At 47.8% G+C, this 21,626-nt stretch overlaps 2 protein-coding genes across 5 annotated transcripts in view; one reads left to right on the top strand and one right to left on the bottom strand.

Annotated features, from left to right (window-relative positions):
- Positions 1–10,357: 10,357 nt before the first annotated feature.
- SOWAHC (sosondowah ankyrin repeat domain family member C) lies at positions 10,358–14,931 on the bottom strand. Its single transcript, XM_062210081.1, has one exon. The coding sequence runs from the start codon at positions 14,717–14,719 to the stop codon at positions 13,022–13,024; it is 1,698 nt and encodes a 565-aa protein (XP_062066065.1). The 5' UTR covers positions 14,720–14,931; the 3' UTR covers positions 10,358–13,021.
- Positions 14,932–15,151: 220 nt separating this feature from the next.
- SEPTIN10 (septin 10) overlaps positions 15,152–21,626 on the top strand; it is a 67,876-nt gene continuing 61,401 nt past the window's right edge. For 2 of the 4 annotated variants that reach the window (XM_062210076.1, XM_062210080.1), the window contains exon 1: positions 15,152–15,253. In XM_062210076.1, the coding sequence (XP_062066060.1) occupies positions 15,224–15,253 (30 nt within the window). In that variant the 5' untranslated portion in view covers positions 15,152–15,223. The remainder of the gene's footprint in view (positions 15,254–21,626) is intronic. The other 2 variants (XM_062210079.1, XM_062210077.1) reach the window with 2 other exon arrangements.

The raw sequence follows: 21,626 nt of genomic DNA, 5'->3' as shown, positions 1-21,626 counted from the left end.
GTGGGAGACCAGGAGGAAGCACCTGGCTCCTGGCTTCGGATCAGCGTAGCTCCAGCTGTAGCGGCCATTTGGGGGGTGAACCAACAGAAGGAAGACCTTTCTCTGTTTCTCTTTCTCACTGTCTAACTCTATCTGCCAAATAAATTAAAAAAAAAAAAAAGCAGTAAATCACAAGGTGTCTGTTTCATTCCTATACATTTCTGTCTGGTATTCTATATTCACTAACATGTATCAGAGAAAACATGTTATTTGTCTTTTTGGATCTGACTTATTTCACTAGGCATAATGGTTCCTAGTTGAAGAAATTTCTATATTAAGATAGAGAGTTATCAATTTTGAAATTTGTGGAAATAGGCCCAAGAAATTATGTGTATGTGTGTATTTTATATATGCATGTGTGTATACATACATATATAATTATATATGTATTATTAAAGTTTATTTATTTATTTGAAAGGCTGAATTACAGAGAGAGAGAGAGGGAATGACAGAGAGAGTCAGAGAGATCTTCCATCTGCTGGTTCACTCCCCAAATGGCCACAATGGCCAGGGCTGAGCAAAGCCAAAGCCAGAAGCCGGGAAGCCCAGACAGGTCTCTCTCCCACATGAGTGGCGTGGGCCCAAGCACGTGGGCCGCCTTCTCTTGCCTCCCAGGCACGTTAGCAGGGAGCTGAATCAGAAGTGGAGCAGCGAGGATGTGAACTGGTGCTCATTTGGGATGCTGGCATCAGAGGCTGCAGCTTGACCTGCTGTGCCACAGTGCCAGCCCCTATGTACAGATAGAGTTCATTCTTTAGGCCAGACGTCGCTGCTGCTTCCTGGAGGCTATCCAATAATAGTTTACGTGCTAGATAGACATTTTGAGTGATTGCAACTTACAAAACCAGAACCTGCTTGGTGTTAGAAGTCAGCTTCCTTGAGAGGGAAAGGAAAAATAACTGGAATTTACTTAAGTATGTTTTTGTAACTCTGAAAAAAACCCTACCATTTGCTACCTGAGGTGAGCTTTGAAAGGGTAGCACATCATCGAAACGGGAAGCCTTGAAACAGTGTGGATTGGCTGGAAAAAGAGAAAACTAATCGAGCTGGGAAAGTGAGGGAATGCAAACGAGGATATAAATGACAGAGACTGACACTAGCCAACTTGGAATGTGACCATATCGGAACAGTGGGAACTTTATCTGTTAGTGGTGACTAACCAGCTGCTTGTAACAGAAGTGAGGGAAGGAGTTTCCCGCCCTCCAGCTGGTGCCTGGAACATCCCTGTGTGTGTCAGAGAGGTTTCTGTCGGCCTGGAATTCAGGGATTCTCGGAAACACTCCCCAGAGGTGGGCCCTGGAGCTGCCTCCTCTAGTGCAATCCGGGAGACTGAACACCAGGAACTCCTTTTCCCAGCTGCAAAGTTAGACGTGCGGCCCAGCTCCTGCCCAGCATTCTCAAGCACATATTCACCAATACTACTCATAATGGCCCCCGGATACACACTCCACTGACTCTCAGCAGAAGGAATACACGTGGTGTCATAGCCACACATGGGCAATGTCCATGAGCAACAGTGTAGATGCATCGGATGCACCTTTTTGAGCCAGTAAGTCAGACACAGGGGCAGCTAGCACAGTGCAGTAGGTGAAGCCCACCTCAGAGGGTAGTGGGGGTCTTGGTTATTTTGTTTCTCGTCTAGCTCTATGGTAATCCACCTGGGAAGTAGCAGATGAAGGCTCAAGTGCCCCACCGCTCATGTGGGAGATGGGAATGCGAATGGAATTCCTGGCTCCTGGCTTCAGACTAGCCCAGCCCTGGCTGTTGCAGGTATTTGGGGACCATTCCTTCCATTAAGAAGGAACCAGGACGGCGCCGTGGCTTAACAGGCTAATCCTCCGCCTTGCGGCGCCGGCACCCCGGGTTCTAGTCCTGGTTGGGGCGCCGGATTCTATCCTGGTTGCCCCTCTTCCAGGCCAGCTCTCTGCTGTGGCCCGGGAAGGCAGTGGAGGATGGCCCAAGTCCTTGGGCCCTGCACCCGCATGGGAGATCAGGAGAAGCACCTGGCTTCGGATCAGCGAGATGCGCCGGCCGCAGCGGCCATTGGAGAGTGAACCAACAGCAAAAAGGAAGACCTTTCTCTCTGTCTCTCTCTCTCACTATCCACTCTGCCTGTCAAAAAAAAAAAAAAAAAAAAAAAGAAGGAACCAGGAGATGAACATCTCTTTCTCTCCATATGTGTGTATGTGTGTGTGTGTGTATGTCACTTTGCCATTGAAACATATACATTTTTAAAAAATTTTTTTATTGTATTACTTTTTAAAAGATTTACTTATTTATTTGAAAGGCGGAGTTACAGAAGCAGAGAGAGAGGTTTTCCATCTACTTCGGTTGGAAATGGTTGCAACAGGTGGAGCTGGGCTGATCCAAAGCCAGGAGCCAGGAGCTTCTTCCAGGTCTCTCACGTGGGTGCAGGGGCCTAAGGACTTGGGCCATCTTCTACTACTCTTCCAGGCCATAGCAGAGAGCTGGTTTGGAAGAGGAGCAGCTGGGACTCTAACAGGAGCTCATATGGGCTGCCGGTGCCACAGGAGTAGCACTATGCCACAGCACTGCCCCCGTAAATACATCTTTACATTAAGAAAGTGAGGGGGGCCATCACTGTGAAATAACAGGTTAAGCCTCTATCTGCAGTGCTGGCATCCCATATGGGCACTGATTCAACTCCCAGCTGTTCCACTTCCTATCCAGCTCCCTGCTAATGTGCCCAGGGAAAACAGTGGAAGATGGCCCAAGTGCTTGGACCTCTGCACTCATGTGGGAGAACCAAAGGAAACTCCTGGCTCATGGTTTTGGCCTGGCCCAGCCCTGGTCATTGTGACAATTTGAGGAGCAAAGCAGTGTATGGAAGATCTCTCTCTTCTCTCTCTCTCTCTCTCTGTCTCTCCCTTCCTCCTGTAACTCTTACTTTCAAATAAATAAATAAAATCTTTTTTAAAAAAAAATGGAAGAAAGACACAGGAGTACATGTTATATAATTCCTTTTATATGGACAAACAAAAATAGTCAATATTAAGCAGTGATGCTAGAAGTCAGAGTAGTGGGAAGGGGAATGAGAGGGACCTCTGGGAACTGGCAATGTTTAGTGCCTGTTCTGGGTGCTGTTACACACCCGGTTCCATTCATGAAAAGTCATCATTCTCTGTGCAGAATCTGTGTGTGTATTTTATATAATTCCATAAGAGTTGTTAGCTTTTCAAGTCATATCTTCTCCAAGACTATGGCTCCACTCTGTACTCGGGCTTGCACTGTCCAGCCCCAGTCCACACCAGCAGACTAGGTGCTGCTCTAGACACCAAGGAAGGGCCAAATGAAGGCCACCATTGGCCCAGGAAAGGCCACCTGGCTCACCTGCCCTCAGAAATCACAGCTTGAAGATAGCAGGCACCACGCCTTGCCTTTTTATTTTCTCAAAATTATTTAAAGATTTTTTTTAAAGATTTATTTATTTATTTGAAAGTCAGAGTTACACAGAGAAAGAAGGAGAGGCAGAGAGAGAGAGAGAGACAGAGAGATCTTCCATGTGATGGTTCACTCCCCAATTAGCCTCAACAGCAGAGCTGCACCAATCAGAAGCCAGGAGCCAGGAGCTTCCTCTGGGTCTCCCATGTGGGTGCAGGGGCCCAAGGACCTGGGCCATCTTCTACTGCTATCTCAGGCCATAGCACAGAGCTGGATTGAAAGTGGATCTTGAACCGGCACCCATATGTGATACCGACACTGCAGGCGGCCACTCTACCCACTACGCCACAGCGCCAGCCCCATTAAAGAGTTTTTATGTATATATTTGAAAGACTAAATAATTGAGATGGAGAAATAGACAGAGAGATCTCCCATCCACTGGTTCATGTCCCAGATTCTCACAACAGCGAGGGCTGAGCCTGGCCAAGCCAGTGAAGCAGAATCTCCCTCTTGGTTTCCATGTGGGAGGTAGGAATGCAAGTACTCGAGCCATTATCTGCTGCCTCCCAGGCACAATGGCAGGAAGCTGAGGCAGGACGTGATCCCAAGAACTCTGATAGGGTATGTGGGTGACCCGAGTGGTGGTTTAACCTGCTGTGCCATGATGCCAGCCTCTTAAATTGCTTTTAAATTGCCCAAAGCCATCCACTATGGCCACTTTGGGTTTGGTTAAAGGAAGCTCCAGCCTTGTCCCCATCTCGGAGATACAAGACTATGGCACAAAGCGTAAGCCTCAGAAAGCCAGTTGACAGGGACAGTCATCCATGCCTTGAGCTGGGAAGCAGCTCCAGAGGGCATGCACACATCAGGGGTGGCTGGGGAGACCTACATCATCTGCTCTCGTGGCCAGAGGCCAGTGGGCAAGGAAACCAGTGGAACAGCAGAGAGGGCTGTGTGGGAAGCAGAGGTGATCACGGAGGGCAGGGAGGAGGTGACCAGGGACTCACGGGCAGTAGCGCCTAAGCTAGCTCAGTTTGGAGGAAAAGGATGAGAGGAGTGGAAAGAACACACACTTCAGCCTGGGGTGCGTGGGGGTGAGAGGCAGAGAGCAGGCCAATTGCAGAAGGCTCCCGGGTTACTCAAGGCACAGGAAGGACACGGGCAGATGTTCATCTGAACTTCTCCCTCTGGCAATGGCGCATACGTGGGTTCAGAAGTGGACGTGTCAAGACGGAGTGAGGATCTGAGTGATGCCTCCTGACAACTAGCTGGGAACAGATCATACTCTCATCTCAAGACTTCCATTTGTGTGTCCTTTATTTCACATGTTTTAAAATGCTCTTAGAGATTTATTTCCTTATCTGAAATACAGGATGACAGGGATCTTCCATCCACTGGTTCACTTCCCAACTGGCCACAACAGCCAAACAGAAGCCAGGAGCCCGGAGTTCATTCTGGGTCTCCCATGTGGGTGGCAAGCATCTAAGTGCCTGAGCCATCAGCCTCTGCTTCCCACGCACAGTAGTAGGCAGTTGGATTGGAAGTGGAGTAGCCGGGACTGGAACTGGTGTCCCAAGTGGCAGTGTTCCTGTTGTGCCATGGCAACAGTCTGGCTGGCTGTCCTTTAGATGATCATCTACATACCAGCCCCCTCCCGCCTTTTTCAGTATCTTATTTCAAAGTCAAGGAAAGAGGCCAGCTTCACTCAGAGAAAAGTCTGATATTCCCAAATATAGAAGGAACTGTTAGTTCTGCTGGAGAATGTAACTAAGAAGAGATATTTGCTTTGCAACTCATCTGTCTCTATACTGCCGGTACATTTTTAGTGCAAAGCCAATTAACAAATTAAAACAAGGTATTTCTATTCATTTGAATTGCATGCATAGTTAATTGGATATCAAGGGTGATACCAAGTGATTTATTTATAAGAATATTTTGCAAACAAGGAGCTAATATCCTTAACATCCTTAAAGATAAAGTCATCTTTGTAATAGAGCAAAGTAAGCTCCTGTTTGCTACAAAACAAAGGATCAAAATTCAGATGTGTTGAGTTACAAATTTGCAAGGTGGGAAACATGGATGTTGTATTCCTGGTTTTCTTCTGCACTGGCCTTCTAATCTCACGGTTACGTGCCATGGCCTGAGCCCTTCCACTGAATGATTAAGTGCTCAAACATGGTCGGTTGTGGGCAGGAGAAGGGGGAGGTGAGCTTAAGGAAAGAAACAGAACCCTACTCCACACATTTGGACAACTCCGCCATCCTGAGCTAAGGGAGGATCCTTCCCTGACCCAAATTAATTTTATCCTGAGACTTTCAAGAACCTAAAAATCCAGTTCTAGTCCTATTCCTGTTCAGCAATACCAGTGCATAAATGCCATCGTCTGTCTCAGCAGGGCTTCTGGTCTCCTACACCGTGGTAGAGTTTCCTGCGTTATTTGCAGATCATGAGGTGATAGCCTTGCAAGTGTTGGTCAGTTGGCTGTCTCCTGTTCTCAGAGAAGTGGCAGAGTCCAGTGCTTTCCACAGCCTGGGAGCCAAGGTGCTTGAGCTCCAAGCCAGCTCTGTTAGGGAGTGTTTTATTGGATGGGTTTAAGAAGCCCACATCCCATATTGGAGAGCCTGGGTTAAAATCCTGGCTCTAGCTCCTGGCTCCAGCTTACGTCCTGCCAATGCAGATCCTAGGAGACAGCAGTGAGAACTTGAGTAAGTGGGCTCCTGCCACCCATGGGAGAGGCCTGGATTGAGTTCCAGCACCTGGTTCTAGCACTGGCTCCCCCAGGCCCTGCTATTGAAGATATTTGGGGAGTAAACCAGAGGATAAGAGCTCTTTCTCACTTAAAAAATTTAAAATTAAAAATTCAAGGACAACAAAGTTAAAAAATAAGTATTAAAAATAAATAAGTGGGGCTGGCACTGTGGCACAGCGGGTTAACACCCTGGCCTGAAGTGCTGGCATCCCATATGGACGCCAGTTCAAGACCCGGCTGCTCCACTTCCAATCCAGCTCTCTGCTATGGACTGGGAAAGCAGTGGAGGATGGCCTAAGTGTTTGGGCCCCCTCACCTGTGTGGGAGACCCAGAAGAATCTCCTGGCTCCTGGCTTTGGATCGGCGCAGCTCTGGCCATTGTGGCCAATTGGGGAGTGAACCAGTGGATGGAAGACCTCTCTCTCTGCCTCTACCTCTCTCTGTAACTCTTTCAAATAAATAAATAAAGATTTTTTTTAAATAAATAAGTAAAATAACTAGTTATGTGAACCTGCACAAGCAGCAGCTACCTGGGTCTCTGCGTCTGAATTCCCAACAATAGAACAGAACTATTAGAATCAGGTAGGGAGGGGCACTATGAGAATTAAACAGCTTACTTTTTATAAAGTGCTTAAAACTTTGGCTGGCACACACAGTAGGCTTCCTGGAAGCATTAGCCATTGTTGGTTTTTTTTTAATCCAAAGAAAACCCTCAGCTGGGGTTGTAATCTCCTCAGTGCAGACTCAGCACACAGCTATGGTGCTGCCCTGCTGATCACAATCAAACAGGTGCCTCTTGAATGCAGTGGGCCAGCACAAGCATGACGTGGATTAAAAAAAATCAACACTTAGGATTACATTTCAAAGTTGAATTAAAAGATGTAAGTTTAAAATTGACTGTGTATCTATTACACCCCAGGGTCGATAAATAAACAATTCTTTAGAAGAAAAAAAAAAAGATTCTACTTTAGCCCAGTGGTTTCCTTGATTTTAAGCTCCAGGCTTGATTTTAAATCTTCAGTCAGAATAGCTATGGCCTAGGGCAGTTTCTTGAGATAGAATTGTTGTAAGTGTGCTTTAAAATGGTCTATTCCAACTTCTCAGGTGTTCATGGAATTTCTGACCCTTGATTTCCAAAAACTGCTCTATCTCTTGGGGCAGTCTGCGCAGGTTCAAATGGTCATTACAAAGTTTTCTTTGCTAAAGTAAACTTCATAGTCATTTGATGTTTGGGATTTAACAGAGTAAGTAATCATTTGTATAGCTTCAAAAAATTCATGGAAAATGTGTATTATGAAAAAAAAAAGCGTGGATTTCAAACATTTTCTGCACCAAAATAAACTTCTTTTAACTTTTCCACTCTATTTTTTAAGATTCGTTTATTTTATTTGAAAGGCAGAATCACAAAGAGAGAGGGAGAGACAGAGAGAGATCTTTATTCTGCTGCTTTACTCCCCAAATAGCTGCAACGGCTTCAGTTAGGCCACCTGAAGCCAGGAGCCAGGAGCTTCATCCGGATCTCCCACGTGGGTGCAGGCGCCCAAGGACTGGGGCCATCTTCTGCTGCTTTCCCAGGCGCATTAGTAGGGAGCGGGAATGGAAGCGGAGTGGCTAGGACTCGAACAAGGGCTCATATGGGATGCTGGTGTCACAGAGGCAGCTTAATCCCATGGGCCACAACACCAGCCCCTCTGCTAACTTTTTTTTTTTTTTTTAATTTGCTCTAGAAGAGCTTCCTTCCTTCCTTCCCTCTGATTTATTTTATTTATTTGAAAGGCAGAGACATAGACAGAGAGAGGAAGAGACAGACAGAGATCTTCCATCTGCTGGTTCACTCCCCAGATGGCTACAATGGCCGCGGCTGCGCCAGGCTGAAGCCAGCTTCTTCAGGTCTCCCACATGGGTATAGAGGGCCCAAGCACTTGAGCCATCTTCCACTGCTTTCCTAGGCCATAGCAGGGAGCTGGATAGGAAGTGGAGCAGCCAGGACTCAAACCAGTGCCCATGTGGGATGGCAACTTTGCAGGCCGTGACTTAATTGACAATGCCTCGGTGCCAGGCACTCTTCCCGTTTCCCTCAACTAATTTTTTTTTTACATTTTTAAAATTTTTTGAAAGATTATTTATTTATTTGAAAGAGTTACACAGAGAGAGAAGGAGAGGCAGAGAAAGATCTTCTATCTGCTGGTTCACTCCCTAACTGACCACCGATCTGAAGCCAGGAGCCAGGAGCTTCTTCTGGGTCTCCCACATGGGTGCAGGGCCCCAAGCACTTGGGCCATCCTCCACTGCCTTCCCAGGCCACAGCAGAGAACTGGATCGGAAGTGGAGCAGCCGAGACTCGAACTGGTGACCATATGGGATGCTGGTGCTGTAGGCCGGGACTTTAACCCACTGCACCACAGCTCCAGCCCCCTTTTTTAAAGTACTATGTAAAACCAGTTACTTTCTCTTAGGGTTTATGTACTTGAGTCAGCTTGTAAGGTAAAACTTTCTTATCATCAAATTTATTTTTGCAAATCTCTTAAATCGCTTACAAAGGAAAATCCTAATAAAGCTCATTTTACCTCTAGGACTGGAATAAATTGCCATTCTTTAGGCTGAATGGCAGATGAAAGTGGTTGACTGCTACTTAAGAGCCATATTGTTGAAAAATATTGGTATTTGCTTAGCATGAATGCATGTTGCATAGTATGCAATGGATCATAGTATGCAATGCTATGAAGTATTAAATGTTTTCCATGAAGAGATCTGCTTATTGCATACCATGCCAGTCACTGTGCATGGGTGGGGCACTTGTCACCTATTCCTCACCAATATACTAATGCCGAAAGTAAGGCTGACTATGAATAGAAAGGGAAGTCCCCTGAGAGAAAACGGACATAAAGAGCTGGGAAGAAAGCTGCAAACAACCCTAGCTGTATCGAGAGAGCAAGTTCACGTTAGACTTATTTTCCAGCCTCCTAAGTATTTTATGAAGATTTGACTCATCATTGAAGGAACACAAGTTTACGGTAATCCCAAACAAATTTAAGTTTGGAATTAACCATATAACAAACTCCAAAAATGCTTTATTTAGGAAAATAAAATTTTCACTAGGAAAAATTTCAAAGGATACGTGAACTGTTAATGAATCTTTTTTTTTAAGATTTATTTATTTGAAAGTCAGAGTTACCAGAGTGAGGGAGAGACATACAGATTTTTCATCTGCTAGTTCACTCCCCAAATGGCCATAATGGCCAGGGCTGGGCCAGGCCAAAGCCAGGAGCCAGGAGCTTCTTCCAGGTCTCCCATGCAGGTAGCAGCGACCCAAACACTTGGGTCATCTTCTGCTGCTTTTCCCAGGTCATTAGCAGAGAGCTGGATTGGAAGTGAAGCAGCCAAGAACAAACTGGTGCCCATATGGGAGGCTGGCATCGCAGGTGGTGGCTTTACCTGTTATGCCACAACACGGACCCCCATTGAATCCTTTTAAGTCATGTACTTCTAAGTAAATAAGTCATTCTAGAAACACAAACTACATATCTAGTTCTTTAGTTACACTAAAAATTATTTTAAGGTGGGTAACAAAAATTCTGGGAGCAATTACAGTGGGACATCTCCAAGAGAAAATAAAATGGATAGATCGAGAAGGATTCGCACACCCCTATGCCATTTGACAGAGTTGAAATTTGCGAAAAGGCTTGGTGAGGAAATGGGTTAATATCCAATATTTGATGGATGTTGAGGAAAATGGAAAAATGCCTTCCCATCCCTGTCTTGGGTCTGGGTAGGGATGATGGGAGATGGTGTGTGCACGATTGTTTTTTCTTAAAGGTAGAGGTGCAGACATCCTCTCCAAGTTGCTTCCACCATCACTGGTACCAACCCACATCAGTTTAGCCAAAACTCCAGCAATTTGAAGTGTAAAAAAGATAATGTTGTATAAAAGCATTGACCTTTAAGATCTTACTAACTGTCATTTACTGCATGATTCCGAACAGTCATTGTCATATTATTATCTGTAAGTCAGGGATATATAAGCTCCTAACCTTAAGGGATAGAAAAAGGATTAAAAAAAATCAAAACTTCCAAAGCGCTTTGTAAATTGTAAAACACTATATACATAAAAAATAATAATAATCATAATCTAAAGGACTACAGAAATTTAGACAACTCAGAGAAAAATTCTAGTGTCAATCTTTTATTTTGACAAACTTAACAGATTTTACAAACTCCCAAGTTTTCACTTATTTAACAAGAGACAAGGCATCTCAGACCTGAAGGCATGAATAAAACAGTACCAGATTTTCAAGTTATACAAGTGAGCTGCATTCACGTACCATAAAAGTGAACGGTGACAAACAGTCACTAGTTTCAAGTGTACCTGTAACAAACACATGGATGTATCTGGGTTTGTTTTTATTATTAGGATTATTTATTTATACATGGGATTTTTTTTAGCCACATAGTTTCATTATCAATAAACGCCTAAGTACTTGGCATATGTATTTCCATTAATGATAGGCACAACTCCACAAACATCAAATTACACAAACCTTGTTTTCTATCATCTCAATTGGAAACTGAAAAACAAGAGGAATGCAGAGTTATGTGGCTTAAAATGCTACACTTACTGCACACAATGACATAATGAGAAAGAATGCTAGAAGTAGTTTCTTTCAGGAATGATTTTTGAAAATTTAAAGTATTATTTTATGAGAAAAGATGAAGGCTTTAGTGTGAAAAGCAAGTTACGTGATGTGCTGATTCAGTCTTTAAAGGCTTAGCATTACAGATTTGGTACAATTAGTTAGTAACACACATATTTAAGAGATTAACACTGACCTCAACAGAGCCTCTAGAAGGTTCTGAAGTGTCTACTCTTTACAGCTAGTTTAGCTTCCATGTCTATAAAATTTAGGGCTTCTCAGTGGGAAGTCATAGCTTATTCTGCACTAGATACAGGTAACACATATAGATTCAGAAAAAAATAACTGCTTTCCACTTTCAAGGAACCTATTTTCAATTCACACAAAACTAGTTTTTCACTCACATGTGTGGAGGAAAAGTCCTGCTCAAATGTAAATAAACAGCCCATTTCCATAATCCTAAAACAAAAGGAAAGGCACACAAACAGGTGAACGTTCCTATAAACTTCATGTGAATTTTTTCATCCATCTCTAAAGAAATTCAGTTACCATCTAGAGAGAGATGTGATGAATTGTTTACAAACTCCTATGACCTGGAAAACTAAAAATCTAAGAACTCCAAATGCTGCAGCTCTGTGCAGTTCATACACAGGTTCATTGGCCATGCAGGCTGTCAATTCATTCCTTTCTCCTGCAGGCTGTAGCTACTTAAGTTTCAGCCACCTCAGGATCAAAAAATCCTAAGGGAGATGGATTCGTTCAAATTAGTTCTCCAAAAAGTTGTTTTTGAACTTTGTTACAGATTTAATATGCCTATGAGTTAAACTGTAAAGCAATCATAAAGCTAGTCACCCTAACATAAATGAATGAAGTATAATTAAGAACCGTACTTAAGTCTTAAATTTGTATATAAATTTCATTTACATACAAAGCAATTCAACAGCTAGCAGCATTGAAATATAGAAATAGGCCCATCTCTTTTCTTCCCTTTTATAAAGTGCCATTTTTAACTGGGTAGACCCAGCATTTCAGTTACTACACCCTAGGTCTCTAATAGATTCCAGGAATCCTAGGAAAATAGGATTTAGCATTTTAAACATTTGCAAAAGGTTGCTACAAGCCACAGAGACTATCAATGTTATTAGCAAAATTTAAAAATGTCTCTTATATGAGAATCATTAAGTTGATTTAAAAATTACTTCACAGAAGCATAGACTCACTAATATTTGTGCCAATTTTTGCTGTCTCAACCAGAAATGGTTTCTGCAGGTAATGTGGACCCAAGCACCATTAACTATGGTTGTGCCAAATAGAACCAATGTTATATGATCCCCAGGATAAAAACGCCAGCAAATTTAGACTTTTACAATAGCAAAATAAGTTAGTGAGAATCAGAATGAGACTCTATTTAAAAGTACCTTAGGCTGCTAAGTACATTTCTGAAGTATAAGTGTGTGTAATCATTAATAACGTGCCTTAATACTGAGTGTGGTGGTGTCAGATGGCTGGAAACCACATTACAGATTAACTCCAGAGTGAACTGTTGCCTGCTTCTTTCAGGTCAGTGATTACAACGGAAGCTGCTTTTTAAAAGTCCCTGAACTGCTACTCACAAAACAAGAAGGACACCAACAGGATTCCTATGCTTAATCACACTATTCTCTACTATTCTTGCATTTCAGCTCTGACCTGACCCTCAGTAGTACCTTACAGATCAAATGCAATCAGTAAAAAAAAAAAACAGGGCAGCAAGTAGTTCACACTAACAACCACTACCTGTTTCATTACAATTCCCATTTTTTTTTGTTGTTGCTGCTTTTGAAAGAGTAACCACTTTAAAAAAAAATACATACATAGAAGAAGTGCAATATTCCTTACTCTGCATGGCATCCAGGAACGGTTAAAGCAAAGGGACCCTCAGTTATCAGCTGTCGCCCTAATTTAAATACATCTCAGATCCTCAGAAACAGGGACGCCTCGGGAGGGGTGCGGGGCGGGGGGAGGGGGGACAGGCAAGAGTCACAGCGATGAATCCTCAAAAACGAATCCACTTCTCCCAGAGTGCGGGCCTCAGGGAATTCCTGTCCCTGGAGAATGCACCATTTCAGCCTCAGGACCTCCTGGCCTCACTTCCTTATCCACACCCAGTATTCCACTCTGTGAGACAAACACACCTCAGCCTTTCTGAAAGCAAGTGTTTTTACCCAAATACATTGGACTTCGGTCTCAACTTGAAGGAGGAAGAGTGACCCTTCAGAGGCCGTTCCTCCTCCTCCTCGCCTTCCTCCAGCGGCTGCTCTGGGTCCCTGAAAGACGGCGTGGTGTGGATGATCTGGGTTCGGAAGCGGATTTTGTTGAGCCTGGGTTTTATCCGCGCACTGGAGGCTTTGCGACCCGGCTCCTTCGCTTTGCCCCCAGCCCAGGCGTCAGTCAGGTGGTGATGGTGGTGGTGGTGGTGGTCGCCCCCGTCCTCCAGGACGTGCGAGAGCCTGTAGGTGATGAGGTGCGACGGGAGCACCTTGGACAGCCTCCACCGCCCACCCCCGCCGCTGCCGGCGCTCTCGGCGTCCAAGTCGTCCAGGGCCCCCACCAGGCTCCGGATCTCCTCGGCGGTACTCTGACTGAGGTACTGCGACGCCTTCCTGCCGCTGTAGTCCCTGATGTCCACGTCCGCGTCATAGGCCCCCACCAGCAGCTTGACCACCTCCACGTGCCCGTGCATGGCAGCCAGGTGCAGGGCGGTGTAGCCTCCGCTGGTCCTGGCGTTGATGTTCACGGGCAGCTGGTGCTTGTTGGCGAAGTTGACCAGCATGGCCAGCAGCTCCTGCCGGCCGTGCTTGGCGGCCCAGTGCAGGCAAGTGAACCCAGTGATGAAGTCCCGCTTGGCTAGCAGGCCAGGTTCGCAGGCCAGCAGCCCTTCCAGGCTGTCCCACTTGCCGTCCGAGGCCGAGAGCATCCAGGCGTGCTCCAGGGGGTCGAGGGTCACCGAGCCGCCGCCGCCGCCGCCGCCCTCCTCCTCCGCGGACGACGAGGCCACCGAGGCGCTGTCCGAGTCGGCCCCGCTCCTGCTGCGCCCGGTCCCCGAGGAGCCCCCGGGGCTGCCGCTGCTGGGGCACACGCCCCTCTTCAGCTGCGGGGAGCTGCCCGCCACGAGGTCCCGGACGCTCTGGCGGGCAGCCCGCGGGGTGTGGGGTCCTCCAGGGGAGCCGCGCACCTCCACCTCTTCGCTCTGGCTGAGTGGGCGCTCCAGGTCCTCGCTGGGCCCCGAGGCCGATGCCCGGGACGGCGGCTGGACGTCCCGCCGCGAGGTCTTCCTCCGGGCCCCGCCGCTCCGGGCAGGCCCGTGGGCGACGGCCGGGGACGCCCCACGGCCGGGGTCAAGGCCCTGTCCGGTGGACGCCTCGGACGCCTGGACGCCGGGCGGCTCTTCCAGGGATGCGGCCCCGGGGAGCTCGCCGCTCTCCGGCTCGGCCGGGCTGCTGGGGACCTCCGGCGCGGCGGTCACTTCGACGCGGGGCGCGGCGGCCACCTGCAAGCCGGAGGGGTCCCCGGAGGGCGCGGCGGTGTCCTCCACTTGGGGCTGGCCGCCGGGGGACGCGGCCCCAGCGCACAGCTTCCTCTTGAGGTGCACGTACTTGGTGCCATCCGCGGGGTCGGTGCGCACCGTCGCCAGCGCATTGACCAACTCCTTGAAGCGGGCGCGGGCGCGGGCGCGTCGCTCGGGCTCGCCGCCCAGGGCGCCCCTGAAGTGCTGCACCAGCTCCGCATGCCGGGCCCGGCCCCCGCGCTCCGCAAGGAAACGCAGCACCTCCTCGGGGCCCGGCTCCGCCTCGGGGCTCGGCGACACCCGCCCCTCCATCCGCGGCGGCGGCTCAGCCCGGCCGCATCGCGGGACCATCCAGGGCCGTGGAGTCTGGCGGGCTCCGCGGGCTCTCCGCTCCGGATCTGGCCACCACAGGACACCGCCACCGCCTCACTGGGCCACGCCCCCTCGCGGCCACGCCCACGACACGCCCACTTCCGGTCCCCGCGCGGGCCGCAATCACAGCGCCCCCCCCGGCAGGCGGCCACGCCCACTTCCGGTCCGCACGCACGTTCCCGCCTTCACACCTAACGTCTTCCTCGCGTTCCGAGTGTCCTCCCGTCGCGCCCACCCCTGCCTGCCCCCGGTCCCGACCCTCCCACGTCCTCTAACAAAGTTCCGCGGGCGCTCCCGAGCCGCTCGGGCTCCGCGCGCGCCCAATGGCGCCCGCGGCCCCGCGCTTGGCCACGCCCTGCCCCGCGGAGGCGGCCCGCCCGTTACCCGCCCCGCCCCGCGCCCCGCCCGGCCGCCTGCTGGACGCGGGTTCTGGCGCTGGACCGAGGCCGCCGTCTGCCCCGCTCCGAGCGCCGCCGCGGCACCATGGCCTCCTCTGAGGTGGCGCGGCATCAGGTGAGTCCCGCCGGCGCGCAGCCCCCTGCACCCCCGCCCCGCGGCCGGCCGGGAGGAGCTCCGGGCGGAGCGGGGCGCGGCCGGGAGGCTGCCCGCGGGGTCCCCGGCGAGCGGTGGCGGGCTGCCGCCCGGTAACGGTCCTAAGCGGCCGTCGCGGTGACCGAGCCCGCGGGGCGCCGTCCGGCGGGCTGAGGTCCGGCTTCGCGGGCTCCTCCGGCGGCGCGGCCTCCCCTGGCATCGGAGCCCTCCCTCCCACGCCTCGGCGTCCCCGAGTGTACGTTGTCCAGGGTTCTCGACCTTTCGGGTCACTCTTGGCTGTTTATCGTGTTTGATAGCCTCAAAGTGTGGCCACAGCTTTTTTTTTTTTTTTTTTTTCCTTTTTAAACTTTTTAAAAGAGCTACTTATTTGAAAGGCGGAGTTGCAAAGAGAGGCAGATCTTCCGTGGACTTCCCCAAATGGCCTCAAAGGTCCAGGCGGAAGCCACGGGCTTTTTTCCAGATTTCTGCCACGGAGGGTGCACGGACCAAAGCACTTGGGCCATTGTCAGGGAGCTGGATAGGAAGTGGAGCGGCCGGGACTCGAACGTGCGCCCATATGCGATGCGCTTGTAGCAGGTGGTGGTCTAACCCACTAAGGCCCAGCACCGGCCCCCCATTTTTGATCCTAAAGTGGAGGTGTTGATTTCCTGTGCGTGTTGATTCCATGGGGAGTGGACGGTCGAGTTTGTGGTGATCAGGGACCCCGCTGTGGTGAGGCTGATGGAATGTGTCTCTGTGCATTCCTGTCTTTGCAAATGTTTCTTTTAATCCGTGGTTGTACTCAGTATAAACCCGGAGCAGATCGCAGGCCTGGCTGCAGCAGCTCCTCCATGAGCAGTTCAGACTGTAGGAACAGTCAGCTCGGGGCTAAGCGGGATCCTGTCCGCTTGTTGCTATGCTCTGGATGGGGATTTTGATGTTGGATTTTTTTATAAAAAGCCTGGTCTTAATTTGCTTTGTATTCTGATTAAACTGTTTCTCGAGAGAGATCTGTAGGTTTCACAGGTAGTTGTAGGAAACAATAGGGGAGATCCTCTGTGCCCTTCACCCAGGATGTTGACATAGATGCAATGAGGAGAGAGGATGTTTCTGTGGCCTTGGGATCCGGCTGTAGCCACACGCATCTCATCCCTTCCCAAGAAACCCTAACCGTCAGCAATTACTTTCCATTTCTACAGTTTTGTTATTTCGAGGCAGTTACAGGAGATTCATCCAGGCTGTTGCAGGTATAGGTGGTATTCTGTGGTATGGAAGTATCTTTTTGGAGAGTATCCAGGTCACTTTCAGTGTGGGGCTCCTGGGAATACCGCTGCTATACACGTTTGTGTATAGTAACTCATAATGTAACATAACGTAAACCCGGGTCCGAACTTCTCCAGTACAGTGGCTGGGTCACCTGCTCGCTGGGTGTTCAGCTTGACAGGAAAGTCCCAGACTGTCTCCCAGAGTGGCTGTCCTGTTTTCCATTCCCACCAGCAGTCCAGCTTCCCCACAGCTTTGTCGTTATTTGGTGGTGTCCTATTTTCAATTTGGTCTTATGGTAAGTGTATAGCAATACCTCACAGTCATTTTAACTAGCATTTTCCTGGTGCAGTGATGCTGAATATCTTTTCTTGTGCCATTTGAGTGTTCTCTTTCATGAAATGCCTCTTCGTTATTTTGCCAGTAGGCAAAAACATTTTCTAACTGGATTGTTTGAATGCTTCCTATGTAGTTTTTATGTATCCTACTTGGATACTTTTTCTGACAAATTTTTTTTTTTACAAATGTTTTCTCTCAATCTACAGTTTGTCTTTGCAGCCCCAACACAGTCTTGTGCAAGGTGAAAGTTTTAAATTTTCAAGTTCATTTTATCATTTTTTTTCTCTTTTACAGGTTGTGCATTTGGTATAAAGTTTAAGGCTTCTTTGCCCAATCCTAGATCCCAAAGATGTTATTTTTTTTCCCTAAAAGTATTACAGATTATGTTTTGCATTTAAGCCTGTGATCCATTTGGAGTTGATTTCTCTTTAAGATAAAAATCTTAGGTCAAGGGCTGGTTTTTGGCCCATGCTGTTTTTCCCAGATCCATTGCACTTTTGTCAAAAGTCATTTGAGCCTATTTATGTGCGTTGATCGCTAGGTTCTGTATTGTATGCAGTCTTGCGTCCTACAGCTATAATCAGTCTTTTTTTTTTTTTTTAAGATTTATTTATGTATTTGAAAGGCAGAGTTACAGAGAGGCAGGGAGAGGGAGAGGGAGGAGGAGAAGGAGAGACAGAGGTGGAGAGGTGTCTTCTGCCTGCTGGTTCACTTCCCAAATGGCTACAATGGCTGGAGCTGGGTCATTCAGGAGCCAGGAGCTTCTTCTGGGTCTCCCACATGGGTGCAGGGGCCCAAGGACTTGGGCCATCTTCCACTGCTTTCCCAGGTCATAGCAGAGAGCTGGATCTGAAATGGAGCAGCCGGCCCCTTTCAGGAAAAATGGTAGTTTCTTAAACCCTTAGTGTATAGATTCCTTTCTGTGGCTGCCATAGCAAATTAGCACAAATGTAGGGATTTAGAACAATACCGTATTTTTTTTTTTTTTAAGATTTATTTATTTGAAAGACAGAGTTACAGAGATGGAAATTGAGCTTCCATCCGCTGGTTCACTCCCCAGATGGCTGCAGTGTCCAGGGCTGGGCCAAGCCAAAGCCAGGCGCGTGTTGAGAGTTTCCCACGCAAGTGCAGGGGCCCAAGGACTTGGGCCAGGTGCATTAGCAGAAGCTGGATCAGAAGTGGAGCAGCCAGGACTCAAACTGACGCCCATATAGGGTACTGGCGCTGGAGGCAATGGCTTTACCTGCTGCTTCACAGTGCTGGCCCGCGTAGTCAGTCTTGAAATAGGGTAGATTGAGTCTCCCTACTGCATTCTTCCTTCAACATTTTTTAGGTGTTCTAGATTTTTGCCTTTCCTTATGAATCTTAGAATCATTTTGTCTGTATTTAATGAATCTTAGAAGTTTTGATAGGAATTACATTACATTTGTAGATCAATTTAGGGAGAATTGATACCTCTGTTATCTTGAGTCTTTCAGCTTTTAAGCATCCAAGTTCTTCATATGTTTTGCTAGATTTACATCTAAGTATTTAATATTTTGAGCAACTATAGATGCTGTTTTTTAATATTATTACTTGCATTCAATAATAAGCAAAATATTGATTTTTGTATGTTTTTTTGATGTCCTGTTACATTATTCATTTATTCTGAGACCTCAGTTTCCTTGAGATTTTCTGTGTGGACGATCATGTCATCTGCAAATGGGGCAGTTTCCTTTCTTTCCAGCCTGTATGCCTTTTCTTCCCAGCCTGACGGTACTGGCTGCATCCTGGCACCGTGGTCAGTACCACTGGTGAACACGGACCTCCTGGTCTCATTTCTGACGTTGGGGGAAAGGATTCGGTCTTTTACCATAGCTGTGGGGTAAATGGTCTGCAGGCTTTTATGAGTAATACGAGCTTCACAAGATGATAAGCAATGTCTCCCCTCCTCTTCTGTTTTCTGAGAGATTGTGTGACATTGGTGTTACTGAGGACCAATGTTGTGATGCTGCCATCCCGTATCTGAGTTCCAGTACAAGTCCTGGCTGCTCTGCTTTCCACCCGGCTTCCTGCTCCTCCACTTGGGAAGGCAGCAGAAGATGGCACAAGCATTTGGCCATTTGGATTGAGTTCCTGGCCCCTAGCCTCAGCCTTGCCTAGTCTTGGCTATTGCAGCCATTTGGGGAATGAACCAGTGGATGGGAAATGTTTCTTTCGCTCGCTCTCCCTCTCATCTCTCCTCCCCTCTGTCACTTTGCCTTTCCAATAAGTAAGTTTGGTTTTTTTTTTAAACATTTATGTTAACTCTGTAGATGTTTGGTAAGATTCTTCAACAAAACCATCTGGGCTTGCATTTTTTTTTTTTTTTTTAGTTTTAAAATTACAAATTCAAATTTCCTTAATAGTTACCAAGCTGCTCATACTGTTTCATACTGAGTTGCAGTAGTTTGTGGTTTTTGAGGAATTGATCCATTCCTTCAAAGATGGCGGAATTATGTGAATGAGCCATAGTGCTTCCTTATTACCCCTTGATGTCTTCAGGATCTATAGCTATATCCACTTGAATCCTGATATTGATAATTTGTGTCTTCTGCCTTTCTCACAGCCAATCTTGCAAGCAGTTTATCAATTACATTGATCTTTTCAAAGAACTGGCTTTTTATTTTGTTGATTTTTCTCCATTTTTCTATTTTCACTATGCCCGGTAGCTGATTTTATTTTGTTTCCTTTCTTTGGAACTGTTTCCTTCATTATTTCTTTTTCTTTGCTTGCTTTGGATTTCTTTTTTTTTTTTTTTTTTTTTTGACAGGCAGAGTGGACAGAGAGAGAGACAGAGAGAAAGGTCTTCCTTTTGCTGTTGGTTCACCCTCCAATGGCCGCCACGGTAGGCGCGCTGCAGCCGGCGCACCGCGCTGATCCAATGGCACCATCCAGGTGCTTCTCCTGGTCTCCCATGGGGTGCAGGGCCCAAGGACTTGGGCCATCCTCCACTGCACTCCCTGGCCACAGCAGAGAGCTGGCCTGGAAGAGGGGCAACCGGGATAGAATCCGGCACCCCGACCGGGACTAGAACCCGATGTGCCGGCGCCGCAAGGTGGAAGATTAGCCTGTTGAGCCACGGCGCCGGCCTTTGGATTTATTTTCTTCTAGATTCTTTCGAGGGAGTTTAGAAGGTGATGATGATTTTATGGATCAAAAGTTTTAAAAAAAAATTTATGTAGTTATTTGAAAGGCAAAGTGATAGTCAGTCTTCTATCTGCTGGTTTGCTTCCCTGATGCCCACAGCAGCTAGGGCTGAGCCAGGCTGAAGCTGGGATCCAGGAACTCTGTCCAGGTCTGGCACATGAGTGACAGGAACCCAAGTACTTGGGCCATTATTCACAGCCTCCCAAGTACATTGGGAGGAGGCATGGAGCAGCCTGGATTCCTAGCACTCTGATATGTGATGCAGACTTGGCTGCTGTACCACGGTGCCGGCCCAGGAGCTGGGACTATTGACTTGACACTCTTCCTCTCTAATGTATGCACTTAGTGGTGCGAAATTTTCCTCCGCTTTGGCTGGGTCCCACAGATTCTGATACACTGTTTCCACTGCCATTCCACCTTTTTTTATTATTATTTTTTCTTTTTTCTTTTTTTTTTTTTTATTTTATAGAGTTACAGACCGTGAGAGAGAAAGAGAGACAGAGAGAAAGGTCTTTCTTCCGTTGGTTCACTCCCCAAATGGTCGCTATGTCCGGCGCTGCGCTGATCTAAAGCCAGGAGCCAGGTGCTTCCTCTTGGTCTCGCATGCGGGTGCAAGGCCCAAGCACCTGGACCATCTTCCAGTGCCCTCCCGGGCCATAGCAGAGAGCTGGACTTGAAAAGCAGCAGCCGGGACTAGAACCAGTGCCCATATGGGATGCTGGCGCCACAGGCAGAGGATTAACCAAGTGAGCCACGGTGCTGGTCCCCCACCTTTTTTATTTTTAAAGAATTTGATGTTAAATCTGACTTGATACATTTTTTATTTTAAAGGTTTATGTATGTAGGCCGGCGCCACGGCTCACTCACTAGGCTAATCCTCCGCCTTGCGGCGCAGGCGCACCGGGTTCTAGTCCCGGTTGCCCCTCTTCCAGGCCAGCTCTCTGCTGTGGCCAGGGAGTGCAGTGGAGGATGGCCCAAGTCCTTGGGCCCTGCACCCCATGGGAGACCAGGATAAGCACCTGGCTCCTGCCTTTGGATCAGCGCGGTGCGCTGGCCGCAGCGCGCCTACCGTGGCGGCCATTGGAGGGTGAACCAACGGCAAAAGGAAGACCTTTCTCTCTGTCTCTCTCTCACTGTCCACTCTGCCTGTCAAACAAATTAAAAAAAAAAAAAGTTTATGTATGTATATGTATGCATGTGAAAGGAGAGAGAGAGAGATTTTTCTATCCATTGGTTCACTCCCTGAATGTCCACAACAGCTGGGGCTTTGCTCTGTGAATGCTAGGAACTCCATCCTGATCTCCCACCAGGGTGGCAGGGGCCCAAGCACTTGAGCCATCTTCCACTTCCTTCCAGGTGCATAGCAGGAAGCTAGATGGTAAGCGGAGCATCCAGAAATTGTTGGCACTCCAACATTGGATCTCCACCTCGTAAGCAGCATCTTAACCCATTGCACCACAAAGCCCACGCCTCACATGGTACTTTTAACAGTTTTTTAAAATAGAAGAGGACATGAAAACGTAATGAGGTTTAGTGTTTTGCTCAAGGAATCACAGCTGTTGTTGGTGATATCTACTCTGTACCA

The sequence above is a fragment of the Lepus europaeus genome, chromosome 13 (genome assembly GCF_033115175.1).
Source record: "Lepus europaeus isolate LE1 chromosome 13, mLepTim1.pri, whole genome shotgun sequence".
NCBI lineage: Eukaryota > Metazoa > Chordata > Mammalia > Lagomorpha > Leporidae > Lepus > Lepus europaeus.
Note: the sequence above shows the minus strand (reverse complement) of the source record. Positions and strands in the feature narration are given on the sequence as shown.